Source organism: Hippopotamus amphibius, chromosome 8 (genome assembly GCF_030028045.1).
Source record: "Hippopotamus amphibius kiboko isolate mHipAmp2 chromosome 8, mHipAmp2.hap2, whole genome shotgun sequence".
In the NCBI taxonomy this organism is placed as follows: Eukaryota; Metazoa; Chordata; class Mammalia; order Artiodactyla; family Hippopotamidae; genus Hippopotamus; species Hippopotamus amphibius.
Window position 1 is genome coordinate 73170143 of NC_080193.1, and position 14867 is coordinate 73185009.

The following is a 14867-nucleotide window of genomic DNA, read 5'->3' on the forward strand; positions in this document are numbered from 1 at the left end:
CAGTCCCCAGAAATCCCTTTGGGCTTCCTTCTCTCCACATTCCTGATGCTTCCTCCTCTCGCCTCTCTTCCCGGGGGTCTGTTCCACTAATAACCCAATTCATCACAGGCCCCCCACCCTGCACCACTGTCTGCTCAGAGGAGTCCAGCCCATGCCTTTCGATTTTTCCGGAATTCTAGACTGCAGAGCCCAGAAGCTCATCCAAATCATATTATTCACCCTCTTGTGCTTTTGCAAAATCCCAAGTGAAAATGAATGTTAGGAGACTATGTCATCTCAAGCAGTCACCAGGATGGCACCAGTTTGGAATGCCAAGAGCAGAGAGGGGGCCCCAAAGACCAGATTCCTTTCAGTCCAGAGAAGGGGAAGGGGACGTACATTAGTCTGAAGAACTGAGGACCCCTCTGCACCCAAGAGAGGAAAGTACAATGTGGCACTCGGTCCAGAGACCCCCACAGCGGCCTTCGGCCGTCTTAGAGCCCTGGCCCCGGTCCTCAGCGCCGTGCCCGTTGCCAGCCCCCAAGCCTGTGGAGTTTCTGTGTCCCCCCGCCCCACCCCGCGCTGCTGCGCCACAGACTTGGCAGCCTGCGAGTGGCTCCAGGGCTGGCTATGGGGCTCGCACCGCCATGAGCCACCAGGCTGGGGCTCCCTCCGCACCTGACTCCCCTCTGTGCCCCAGAGCAGCTGTTCAAGGGCCAGGAACCCATGATCTGGTGGCTTTGTAAAAGCAGTAGAAGCTGTCCTCTTAAAGGCTAGTGAGTCTAGTTCATCAAACATGAGAAGGAAGTCAAGCCCTATTCTCTTTCCTGCCCTCTGGATCTGGAGATGGTTCGGAGCACGTGGGCCAGTCCCACCGTAGCTGTGACTGCACTGCTATTAAAAAATGATGCGCTTGGGAAAGTCATCCATGTTTTAGGTACTTTGATGAATCTTAACCAAGACTCTACATGAGTATCATACATATTCAACGTCAGTAGGGTGTCCACACGTCCACAACTACCAGAGTAGTTGTCATTTTTTTTGCCTCACTATTTTTTTATTGGAGTATAGTTGATTTACAATATCATGTTAGTTTCAGGTGTACAGCACAGCGATTCAGTTGTATGTATATATGTATACCCTTTTTCAGATTCTTTTCCCTTATAGGTTTTTACAAAATATTGAGTAGAGTTCCCTGTGCTATACAGTATGTCCTTGTTGGTTATCTATCTTATATATAGTAGTGTGTATATGTCAATCCCAATGTCTGCATCGCTACTAATGAGTCTTTGCTTGTAGAGGTTCTCATGTTAAAATATAGGGAGGCTGTGACTTTCATAGCTTAACAGGGAGGCAGGAGAGAGAGCTGAGTATTTGTCACTGGGGAGCCCTTGGTCCTCACTGTTTGCCCACTGACTGGTCCCCTCCACTCTGCAGGTAGGAATTTCGTCCATGGGTGCCCAAGTCTGAAGCTGTTCCGGGTTCCCAGCCTGGGGTATCTACTGGGTCCTCAGCTTTAGGGGTTGTCCCCTGTGACTGTCCCATAAAACGCGCTACCTTCTCAGCTCCCAGAGTCACCACTCAGACATGTTCACACGTCTTTTAGGTGTTATAAATGTGGGCAGGAGACAGACTAGATCCCAAGGGATGGTGGCATCTGGTCGTTGTTGTGTATTGTTACCACGGGTTGTGTTTTCTGATTCCTAACTCCACGACAGTTGTATCTAGATAAGGGTAATCCTCCCCGACTCCAATCTGTCTTTACACAAATATGCTTAGAAATGCTCTGTAGTTTATTTTGTGTTAGCTTATATAATTGATGTTTTAGTGAGTATTGGGAAACTTTGGTACAAAGTGGAATGACTTAATAGTAGTAAAATTACAGGAATAACAGTAATGAAGCTACAGAGGATAAAGTGCCCACCACACACCAGAACAATTCCTTCCAAGTCCTTTCTATACATTCTTGTCCTTATTTCTCACGGCAGCCTGAGAAGTAAGTCTTTTTACCCCCATTTTTACAGGTAAGCCTAAGGTGGGTTCAAGTTCAAATAAACCCACTAAGGAAGTACCAGTGTAGACACAGGGGGTAGATGTTGCTTTAGGCCAATTTGGGGGCCCCTGCGGCCCTGGCTGTTCTCCCTGCGGCTCCCAGCCCTTGCCAGCTGACTTTCCACTGTTGGAAGACACTACAGGCCCCATGATACATGTACCCCTCCAGCATCTCAGCTCACCGTGGGGCCAAGGATCCCCCACCAAGGAGGACAGTGGAAGCGAATTGTTGGAATAACTCCTGGCCCCAAAACCAGACTCTCTGATGTGGGTCATAGTTACTGTCCGGGTCATTCTATCCCTTGACAGTCATTGGACCTTTCTATTTCATTAAGTATTTTTGGATGGTGTAGTCATTTCACACACCTGACAGTGCTCAGATCAGGCAGTCATCTTCATTTTTTTAAAAATTGTTTCAGATGTTCCTCAAAGAAGGTCAAAATGCTCTAGAGACATCTGGCCAGAGCTTCGCAGTGCTGGGGCTGGCTCTGCTCCTGCCCGCACCCTTCCTCACTGTCTGGGTAGAACTAAACAAGTCACAGCAAGTCTCACCTGTTTCCCTGGAACCTCTCTTGACAGAATGGACGTAGTTCTCAAAGTGTAATCTTGTCTCAAATGTTGTAGGGGAGACCATCCTGTCTCTAAGGTTAAGGAAACATCAGGAATCATTTCATCATTCATCTTCACAGCATCCCTGTGTTCTAAGTGAAATCTCCCAGTTACCCCAGGTCCCACTGAGCCAGACAACAACGGGACACCCATCTGGCACATCTGTGAATCTGTGCATGTTTGCCGTTGTTGGGGGCAGAGAATAAGGGTCAAGTTGCTCTATCTAATAGGACGTGTGGTACAGTGTCTTACACCCATTGGGAACCAAGCCCTGCAGTGGCTGATGGAAATTGGACTCTGTGTTCCAGCTCCACATATAAAAATCACATAAGAAGTGACAATTATAATTCAAACACGTCAAACTGCTACTTAGCCAAATGCCGTAGACACCCACGTAAATTTCCAATTTGGGAAGATTTTGAACATCTTTGAAGGTATCACCCTAAAACTATACTGGCCCTTTTAAAATTTTTCCTTGTCGATTCCCAAGGGCCTTGTGGATCTGTAGACCTCAGGGCCATCTGTGTGCACCCCTCGTGGTTGAAAATCTCTCGGGGCAAAGCATTTGGTTCCATAGCCTCCTGCTCATTTGAATTACACATTGGAGCAGCCCTCCTGTGCTCTCCTTTCCTGGTGGGACGCAGCTTTGTCCCGGGAACTGGGTTAATGCTGGGCTCTCTGACTCCTGTTCTCTGTCTTTTCCATCGTTTTGGACACAAAAGTTTTGTGGAAAGAGATCATTCAGCGCAATGGCGGAGTCATCACAGGTGCCTTGAGTGTCAGTTGCCTGGCGAAGATCACTGACGGCTTCACCCAGGGCCACATTGTCCAGGTGGTGAAGGAGGTGCTCACAGAGCGGAGAGTCCGGCAGCAGTCTCACAAGCCGCTCACCGCCCTCGAGTTCGTCGCGTCTCTCACCAGCATGAGTCCCGTCTACCAAGAGGAAGAGGAGAGCTTTAAGGTAAACTCAGCACCTGTCTGGCCAGGTCTCAGCAGCAGACACTTGTCATGTCACCTCTTCCTTCCGATCTCCTGGGTTTCATGCATTTGAACTCTGCCATATCCAGTAAAATTTGGAAACTCGAAATTTGGGGGCCACAGTATCTTTCTGGTCTTAGCAGTAAAGCACATGTCTTCCAAATTGTAGGAAAATTGTGACCCATGACCTTATAAATGAACAGCCAAATTGCAGAATTGAGTAGCAGCTTCAAAGCCATTGGATTTGCACATGCACGCACACACGCACACGCGCACACACGCACACACACCTCTCTTGGTTTCTTATTGGTTTTTACTTCATAATTCACGTAATGGAACAAGTTTTACATGGAGAAAAACATTCCCTAAACAGTGTACTTCCAGCCAGTGCTGGTTTTGCCCCATACTTGCTCTGGTACACTTCATCTTTCAGTGCGCTTGTGATAGAAATCACAAGAAAATTCACCAAAATTTAGTTTTCTAATTTTTGAACACACTCTAATATGTTCACAGAATTTTTTAGATCTGGAGGAAACTTTGAGAATGAACTCTTCCAAATCCCTTGATAGAGGAGGAAGAGAACTAGGCCAGAGTGATGTGCCTTTTCCAAGCATAGTCAATTTTAGAGCCCTCGTCCCCAAGGCCCAGGCCAGCAGGCACCCCTCCAAATCCTTTTAATAAGAATGAGTAAAGTTGTGTCCTCTTCCCGTACCTGAAGGTAGTTTTCTTGGCCAACTGGGATGAAAGGAAGGAAAATTGTATCCATGCAACTATATCTACCACCATCTTGGCTGTGCAATCAGCAGAAAGAGCTGGAATTCCCATTCAAGCCTCTTATCTCCAAAAGCCTGCTTGGGATTAGGAAAATCCCCTCTACAGTGTGTCACTTTTCCACCAACTCTAGAAACTGTTTGCCTTCTGCTTTGCTGCTGACGCTTCACTGAAGACTGAAAAGTCACAATATTGACCCCCGAAATAATGATCTGCACAAGGGTTGACAGACTTTTTCCCAAAAGGGCCAGAGAGCAAATATTTTAAGCTTTGAGAGCTACGCGGTCTCTATCACAACCATTTACCTCCTCATCAAGGTGCAAAGGCATCCAGATGAGAATGTAAATGACTGAGTGTGACCAAATTCCAATAAAACTTTATTTGCAAAAACAGACAGCAGACCAAATTTGGCCCGTCAGCCATAGTTTCTTGACCCCCTGCTCTAGCAAAACTCAAAAGAAATATTTTCCACTCCAAGCTGGGGTTTTTGCCAAGTGTCTGAATCAGCATACTTGTTCACTGTTTAAACCCTGTTAGTGTTCATCGCAAATATTTATCCTCTTCAGGAGATATATTCTTTTCAGAAATTCCCAGGTTTTTTCTCCTTTCTAAAATAATAATGTTCCTCCTTATTTTGAGGAGCTGGGTTTAGGTGTTAAAATCTGTGCTTTCTCTTAGCTGGGTTTTTAACTTTTCGAAACGATCTCTAAAAGTTTTTCTGTTATAGGTGCTTAAAGTCCAGTAACTGGAACCAATCATACCAATCAAAAGGAGGAAGTGCTACCATGTTATAACCTGGGATCAGAACGCATATGCTTCTCACAGCCATTCTTGGCACGTTTGATCACTTTTCAGTTTTCAGGGAAATGAAATCACTGTACCACCATCACCACTAACCCCATTCCCCGCATCCGTTTCTGCTTCCTGTCATATCTCCAGGTCTCGGCACAACGCCTGGTCCCACTAGATGTTCAGTTAACTTGTTTAGTGGCAACTGGATTGAGCAGATGGAGAGATGGCATGAAACTGTCACTCTGCCCAGTAATGTGTTTCCATGGCCACAGTTGCTGGTAATCAGGTCTATCATTTTCGCCCTGAGAAATGTCACCTAATTGTGCTTCTGACAGTGTGTCAGACTGAGGTCTTGCAGATTCTTCAAACATATGTACCTGCACCATGGACATGATGGAGAAAATGTTGAATAATAATGATGTAATAGTCATAATAGTGTTAGCTAATACCTATAACTACTTATGTTCCAGACACCCTGCTAACTCAGTTAGACCTCACCATTCCTCTATTTTGAAGATGAGGAAACTGAGTTATAATGAGGTGTAGCAGGCAGAATAATGGCTCTCCAAAGAGGTCTACACCCAAGTCCCTGGAGCCTGGCTGGGCATATGTTAGGTTACATGGCAAAGGGGAACTAAAGTTTCAGATGGAGTAAGGATGCTAATCAGCTGACCTTAGGCCAAATTACCTGAATTATCCCCATGAGGCCAGTGTAGTCATAAAACTTAGAAGAGGGCGTGAGAAGAGGAACCAGACAGATGGCAGTGTGAGGACACACTGGGCCTCCAGGGAGCCCAACTCTGCCAACTTCAAGTTGGGGGCAAGGCCACCAGCCAGGAGAGCAGGTGGCCTCCGGAGACTACAGGAGGAAGGGGACAGACTTTCCTCTGGAGCTCCAGAGAGGAACACAACCGGCAGACAGCCTGATTTTAACCCCGTGAGACCCATTTTGGACTTCTGACCTACAGAACTGTACAATAATTGGTGTTCTGTTTTAAGCCATTAAGTTTGTGGTAATTTGCTACAGCAGCCAAAACAAAACCAAAAACAAAATCAAACACCCCCACAAGAGGCAAAATGACTTGTTCCAGGTCACACAGCTTAAAAGGAGCAGAGCTGAAATTCAAACCTCACTCCAAAGCCAGTTTTATTTAGTATATTCCATACTGTGTCTCAGTAAATTAGGAGTCCATCATCGTAAGTACTTGGCCACCTCACCTTACATTGAAAGGTGAGCCAACGTTTAGAAGAAGAATGAGAAAATCCCCAAGTGCCAGAAACAAAGATAAGTCTCAAACACAGGGAAAAGCAGCTGCCTGGCATGTAGCACAAAGAGGAATAAGGGATAGAAAACCAAAAAAGATTAGGAGTTGTGGAAGATAAAATGACAGATACCCCAATATCACCAAGGAGCATTAGCTTCTAAACATCCTCTAAGACCTGGTTCTGGATGTGGGTTTAGAGAACCACGTGGAAGCAACTTCAGTACTATTAAGGAGGGAGGCATAATGAGAGAGACCAAAATTTATCTGAAAATTAAGATTCCAAAACGTTTTAGGAAATCTAGTGCTAAGTGCAGTCTTCAAACAAAAATGATCAGAAGACAATAGTTTAAACAAAAACATTTACAGTAACATAATTAAGATGTTCAAGAAAAAAATGAAGGCATAACTTCCATTAGAGATGCACACAAAGTTTTAAAACAAAGATAGGCAGAAATGGAATAAAAACAGATAATTATGAAAAAATCACAAAGAGCTTACAAATGAAAAATAGAGTCACTAACATAAAAAGTCAAAAAATAAAAGAGGTGTGAACTCTAAACTCGACGTCATCAAGGAACAAACTAGCAGACTGGAGGATGGTCACAGGGAGCACCCCTAGAAGGCAGCACAGAAAAATAAAAAGAAAAATCTATAAACTTCAAGTAAGAACCTTTGAAGACATTGATACTCAACTAATAGAAGTTCTGGAAGAGGAGAATAGAAGAAATATCAGAGGAACGATTATTTGAAGAAATACTTGCTAAGAATTTTCCTGAATTAAAGACATGACTTCTTAGGTTAAAAACAAACTGCATGACCAGCAGAACAAATGAAAACAAATGTACACCTACATACATTATTGTGAACCGAAGAACAAGGCAACAAGCCAGTCTTAAGACACCAGATTACCTGCGAAGAAGCAATTGGGAAATCAGACATCTCCTTGGCAACAGTAGACACCAGAAGAAAGTGAGAGCATACCTGCAAAGTACTGAGGAAAAACAGCTGTCTACCTAAAATTTATACCCAGCTAAACTAGCATCCAAGAGATGGGAGAAAATAAAGACATTTTAAGGCAAAGACCGAGAGAGTGTCCTACACACACCACTTCAGAGCACAGTTTGGAAATATAGAGTAAAAATAAAGATGCTCATGACTTACACCCCAGGAATTCTATTTCTGTGTCTACGCCCCAGAGAAGTTTTCTCATTGGTATATAAGGAGATACAGAAATTGTGAATTTCAACACTGTTCATAATAACAAAAAATTGGAAATGACCTATATGTCCATTAATAGGAGAATTGATAAATAACTTATGGCATAGTTATTCAATGAACTATTATAACCACAGAGCTTGTAAACCAGAGTCTTTTTCAGATTTGGAATAAATGTGAGAAAATGTCACCACAGGGCCAGTTGCAATCATTCAGTGCTTTGGGGGTATTTTGGCTTAGTATTCCTGCCATGTTTTCAGCAGTCTCCCTCAATCAGCTGCTGGTGGCCTTGTCTGAACCATGGGGAGCCTTTCACATTACAAGAAACCCACACCTCCTAGAGAGACTGAGAGTCCCAGGAAGTCAGGTGACCTACTTGGGAAAGCTCATTGGTTAGATCTGGCCAGTGGTCCTCCTTAACTGTGAACTCCTGGAGCTAGAAGTTTCAAATTGTATAGCAATACAGTCTGGTAAACCCACGTAGAAACAATTCGTATTGAACATACTTTAAATGCCCAGCGTTAAATGGCTGCTTCCCTCTTCCTTTCCTTGAGCTTTCCTTTATTTTTAAGGGCATACTAGTGAATTCATGTCATTCTGACATTTTCCTAAACATCTGTTTTTGTTGTTGTTGTTTAATGCATATTTATTGGGGTATAGTTGCTTTACAGTATTGTGTTAGTTTCTGCTGTACAACAAAGTGAATCAGCTATATGTATACATATATCCCCATATCCCCTCCCTCTTGAGCCTCCCCCGCACCGTCTCCATCCCACCCCTCTAGGTCGTCACAAAGCACCGAGCTGATCTCCTTGTGCTATGCAGCAGCTTCCCACTAGCTATCTGTTTTACATTTGGTAGTGTATATATGTCAATACTACTCTCTCACTACGTACTGGCCTCCCCTTCCCCCTCTGTGTTCTCAAGTCCATTCTCTACATCTGTGTCTCTGTTCCTTCCCTGCCACTAGATTCATCAGTACCATTTTTCTAGATTCCATATATATGAGTTAGTATACGGTATTTGTTTTTCTCTTTCTGATTTATTTCACTCCGTATGACAGACTCTAGGTCCATCCACTTCACTACAAATAACTCAATTTCGTTAAACATCTGTTTGATTTCAGGACTGGTACGCCAAGACCCCCATGGGTAAAAAGCGAGCCTTGGCATTAATGGCAGGTAACAAAGAAAATGAAAAGGACAAAGGAAAAAAGAAGGAGAAGAAAGGGAAAAAGGAGAAAAAGAAAAAGTAATGCCTTTCTGAGAAGCCAGGGGTGCAAGTGGCCCCGACTCGCCAGGGAAGACCAGTCTGAAGACCCACACTGATGCCCCAAGTCCACCAGCCCTGCCCTCGCTCAGATCTTTGTAGGCTGACCACCAAGTTTGTTGTCCATAACAATTGTGTCTAGAGCTCGTAATTGTTTCTTAGTCTATATAAAGTTTGTATATAACCAAAACTCATTCTCCACACACTCCACAATCTTTCCAAGTTGGCGGACACATCATCTCATCAGTACTAACTGCCAGATTTAAATTTTGATAGAAGACATTCTAACTTGACAACTAGTAAATTCAGTCTGTCATCAGTACTGCTAGCTTTTTATTAATCCATATATACTGTATATTATCTTGCACATATTTTAATAAATTAATTCTTTCCTCTATTCATATATTTTATATAATGGAATAAAAACTGTTTTCCTTGAACTGACTCAGTAATTTGATTGCTGGAGCTAAAAAAGATCTTTTAAATTAATGCTTTCATATTAACATATACACACTACCAAATGTAAAATAGATGGCTAGTGAGCTGCTGCATAGCACAGGGAGATCAACTTGGTGATTGGTGATGACCTAGAGGGGTGAGATAGGAAGGGTGGGAGGGAGGCTCAGAAAGGAGGGGATATGGGGATATGTGTATAAATACAGCTAATTCACTTTGTTGTACAGCAAAAACTGGCATGACAGTATAAAGCAATTATACTCCAATAAAGAGCTGGAAAAAAAGAAGAAGAAAAAGCGAATCTTTATGCTTTTGCTATTTTCAGAAAACGAGGTCAGTTTAGAGAGTAACTTCATTTGGAAATTTAGAGAATAATTATCCTGATTAATGACTTACATGAATATATTAAGTCATTCTTTAAGCTATGCTTAGAGTATAGTTACCAGGATAATTCCTATAGATATTTATTGTAAACACTGAGAAAATGTTTCAGTTACTGAATTTTTGCCCAAATTTTTTTTTTACTTAAAGTATTTATAGTTTTTAAGAAAATGGCATAAAGAAACAGGTTGCCAGTTTAAATCCTGGCCCACTGTTTTTTGCATGCTTTTTCTCAGTTAAGAAAGGGCCTGATGATAGTACCAATTTCATAGTTTTGTTGTGAGGATTAAGTGAATTAATACATGTGAAATGATTAAAATATACCTGATGTATATTAAAGGTTATGTAAGTATTAAAAAATAAATTAATTAATTAATGCTTTCAATCTTCTGACTTTAAAGATTGGGAAACTAAGGCACAGGGTCACACAGCTAATGTTTGGAACACTGGGACTAAGTCGTTGCCTCTCAGTTCCCAGGTTACTGCTCGTGAGAAGCACTGGAACATTGGCAGGCCAATGGCTAGATGAAAACCACAACATAAAAATGGGTAGGGACTTCCCTGGCTGTCCAGTGACTCAGACTCGGCACTTTCACTGCCGTGGCCCCTGGGTTCAGTTGCTGATCAGGGAACTAAGATCCCTCAAGCCACATTGCGTGGCCCAAAAAATGGGGTAAAAATAGGAGAGGAGAAACTCTAAATAAAGAAGTAAGAAGTGCTAAGAAAGAACAAGATTAAAGAGTAGAAAGGTGAGGGTCAAAAGGTAAATTTTGATTTTGTAAGAATGTGAAGGATTCCTTGGTGGAAGACAGCAAGTAACCCACTTCTAAATGGCGGGGAAACACAATCAGAGGAAGGAGACAAACTGACTTAAATTTACCGGGGTAAGTTTAATTAAATTTAATTCAAATTAACTATTGGGCAGTTTTTGGTTACACCACTGAAAGTCGTACAATCTCCTACTCCATAGACCAAGCTAGATCTCCAGGCTTTCCAGGGATTTTCAGTGGGTTAGGTCTCTAATGCCCAAAACTACCAGTGGCTCCCAGCTGTCTTCTGGGCAGCAGCACATACCCCTCAGCCTGTGTCTGTTCAGGACATGCACACAAATTAGGACAGAAAGAGATGGCCCTAGGCCCCCGTGCTCTGCATATTCTCTGTACAAATGGGAAAACCTTCGCTCAGAGTCCATCCTCTTGAACAAACTCCGCTTTCCAAGTGCCCCGCCACAGATTTGCCTCTTCATACCAAAGGAACCCCAATTTCTACAGGCTGTCCGTCTGCCCTCCCCTTACCCACCCCAGACTGTGTCTAGCCAAGGCTCAGAGTGGCCTGAGAGGTGGGCAGACTCCCCACCCTAAGCTCAGAGAGCAGTGAAACGTTCATCCCTCCACGGTGGTCCGCCAAGACCCTTTCACATGTCATGGGAGCAGACCCTTGGTTTTGACCCAAGACGAGACATTCAGGGCTTTACGGTTTGGTGTTCATTGCAGAATAATAGGATCTGGATTGTAAAGCGATGAAAATCTTGATTGTAAAGAAGTAAGCATCATAAAAATGTTGATTGTGGACACCACCACTTGACTTGGTCTGAGTATGATGACAAGCACACTTTTCAGAAGCCATACAACCCTGTGTAGGTAAACCTTATTAAAAAATAATTCATAAAAAAGAAATAGACTCACAAACAGAGAGAACAAGCTTAGGGTTACCAAATGGGCAGGTGAGGGGGTAAATTAAGAGTCTGGGATTAACAGATGCACACTACTATACATAAAACAGACAACAAGGACGTACTATATAACACGGGGAACTATATTCAATATATTATAATGTTTTATAATGGAAAAGAATTTGAAAAAGAATATATATATTTATATGTACCTGAATCACTTTACTGTACACCTGAAACTAACACAACATTATAAATCAACTATTCTTCAATAGAAAACTTAAAAATAAATGTAAATGCCCTCATGTGGTTAGAGTGACTAGCATATTGAACAGTGCAGCTTTGGCGTAACTTGAGTCTTAAAAGTTGGTAAAGGTGGCCTAAATATCGTCCCTATAGGCTCACTCTCTTGGGGCACATTCACACTGAGATGTGATCTCCACTGGTCCCTCTGTTTTCTCCCAAATTGTGACTCCCTGCCCTTTCCAGCACTAGGGTTTCACTCTGTCCCACGTGGCTCCCATCAGCCAGCTCCCCCGGTTACCAAGAACCACGATGTCCTCCCACCCCAACTGGCCTTGCCTGGCTCACAGGTGCCCTCAACTCTGCACCAAGTGCGCCCCCTTGCAGGTCACTGCAAACTGCACAAGAGCCTGACAAGCTGTAGCACAGTGCTTTATGGTATTTGTACCATGGCCTCCTGTTCTGTGTGTGTCCGTGGATGGGTAGATTCCTGCACAAACGCTCACAAAAACACTTTTCACTTTTTTTACACAAATGATAACATATCATATATATTGTTCTACCCCCTTGCTCTTTTCACTTAATAATATACCTTGGGTATTGTTTCATATCGGCACACACAGATTGGGCTCATGTTATATTAGCTATGTAACAGTTGGAGGATATAACATAATTTATCTGACCAGTCCACTCTCAGTCAGACATTTAGATTGTGTCCACCCTTTGCTATTCCATCAAATACCTTTAATGAATACCTGCTATGAACACCTTTATACATGCTTCTTTGTGGACATGTACAGGGAAAAACCTGTGGGAAAAATCCCTGAGAAAGAAGTTACTGGCAATGAAATACTATGCAGCCATAAAAAAAGAATGAAATCATGCCATTTGCAGCAACATAGGTGGACCTAGAAGTTATCGTAATAAGTCAGGCAGAAAGACAAATACCACATGCTATCACTTACATGTGGAATCTAATGTATGACACAGATGAGCTTATCTACAAAACAGAAGCAGACTCAGGCATAGAGAAGAGACTTGTGGTTGCCAATGGGGAAGGTGGATGGGGGAGGGGTGGGATGGGAGGTTAGGGTTAGCAGAAGTAAACTAGTATATATAGAATGGATAAATAGAAAGGTCCTACTGTATAGCCCAGGGAACTATATTCAACATCCTGTGAAAAATCACTTTGCTGTACAGCAGAAATTAACATTGTAAATCAACTATACTTCAATTTAAAAAAAGAAGTTACTGGATCAAATGACCTGTGCATTTTTTTAATAAATTTATTTATTTATTTAATGGCTGTGTTGGGTCTTCGTTGCTGTGCACAGGCTCTCTCTAGCTGAGGAAAGTGGGGGCTACTCTTCATTGCAGTGTGAGAGCTTCTCATTGCAGTGGCTTCTCTTGTTGCAGAGCACAGGCTCTAGGTGCGTGGGCTTTAGTAATTGTGGCACGTGGCTCAATAGTTGTGGCTCTCGGGCTGTAGAGCGCAGGCTCTATAGTTGTGGCACACGGGCTTAGTAGCTCCGAGGTATGTGGAATATTTCCAGACCAGGTCTCAAACCCGTGTCCCCTGCATTGGCAGGTGTATTCTTAACAACTGCACCACCAGGGAAGCCCTACCTGTGCATTTTTAATTTGGGTCATTCTTGCCAGAATGCCAGGCGCTCGCTCACCTGTCCTGTAGGAAGGTGCTCACGACGTCCTCATCCTCTGGGCAGCTCATCAAACTGTAAGTCTGTCAGCGATCCGTGTTTAAAACCCGAGGTCCCCCTGGGAAAGTGATGCAGCCATGTGCTGCAACTCCTATTCTTACCTGACACAGAGACAGGAGAAATGACAGCCCTGATGGGAGGAAAGGAAAATAAGAGTGTGTGGGGGGTGGAAAGGCAGAGGGACTAGGGGAAAGAAAGGGAAACAGACACTTCCTGGGAGTTCTGCTGGAGCCTGAGCTCTTCCTGGGTCATTACGTGACAATTAGCTCCTCTCGAGTGTGATCTTAAGTGAAGCGGACAGTAATTAATGTCATTAACCCTCATTAAGGGAGCTTCTGTGGAATGAAATCTGATTAAAGTGGAATTAAAACTCTCAGTGGCTCTGCCCCCGGCGTGCCCTGAGGAACCAGCAGGTCCCAGGTCCAGAACAACTGACGGGTAACACAGCGTCCCTTCGAAGATATTTCTGAGACCATCAGGCCTTAAACAAACACCTCCATTCGGAACTAGCAAGTTTAAGACACCCTAATGCTGAAGAAGCTACTTATGAGACTCTTCCTAATCCTCCATCCACATGTGATATGAAGGCAATAATTGTGGTCAGTGTGGCAGGGCTGTTTCACAAGAGTGATACTGTTTTCAGCCATTAATAACACTAAGGGACCTGAGCAACTGAGAGAAGTGGCTTCTGATGTCCTTGCAAGTCTGAGGATTTCAACATAAGAGAGGCATGGATGACACTAACAAAAGCAGAGGAACCACCAAAGATCCGTGGGCTTGGAACTGAACTGGCAGCTACCTCAACAGTGAGGTTTGGAAAACTGAAGGGAGTTTGGCCCAAAATATGTGTCACCAAGCACCCGAGAGGCCCACCATTAGAATCACTCATTTGCCAACACGTGGTCCTCTTAACCATCCCAGGTGATTAGAAGACATGGTTGCAGCCTCGCACTGATGTGGGATACATTCTCCAAGTCTTTTATCGAGCGCCTTCTACGTGCCAGACACCGAGATGCCCAAGGGAGCTGCTTTGCAGTCTAGTGGGGGAGGGGACATCAACAAAACAGTTGCGCAATGAATGTGTGGGGCCAGATCTGTGCAAAGGGCATGGGGACCTGGGACCCAACCTAGAACCTAGTCCAAGGGATCCGGCTTACGGCTGTCTGGCTTCGTCCCTGCAGGAACACTGTTCAGATGGAGAAGCTGAGACTCCGTGAATACAGAGCAGGTCAGTCTGATTCCTTAGTTCTTCAAAACGGCTACACTTAGGGCCCATATAACCACCTAAGATACTGTATTTAGGGTCCCTGGCACATGGGGTGCACTCAGTGTGAGTTTATTGCCTGGTAGACATTCCGCAGTGCACTTTTCACATCAGGCTTTGGGGAGGCACACAGGGGCCCAGGAGTCTGCCTCCAGGAGTTCCGGCGTCCACCCTGCCGTCTCCCTCCCCCATGCACTGGACTG

General features: G+C 43.8%; 1 protein-coding gene across 4 annotated transcripts in view; it reads left to right on the forward strand.

Moving 5' to 3' along the window:
- The window catches only part of IQCA1 (IQ motif containing with AAA domain 1), a 169333-nt gene extending 159331 nt beyond the window's left edge, over positions 1-10002 (forward strand). The window contains exons 18-19 of one of the 4 annotated variants that reach the window (XM_057744335.1): positions 3363-3601; positions 8788-9986. In XM_057744335.1, coding sequence (XP_057600318.1) covers positions 3363-3601; positions 8788-8916 — 368 coding nt within the window. In that variant the 3' untranslated portion in view covers positions 8917-9986. Of the gene's footprint in view, positions 1-3362; positions 3602-8787 lie in introns of those variants that run through there. The other 3 variants (XM_057744336.1, XM_057744334.1, XR_009055021.1) reach the window with 3 other exon arrangements.
- Positions 10003-14867: the final 4865 nt, after the last annotated feature.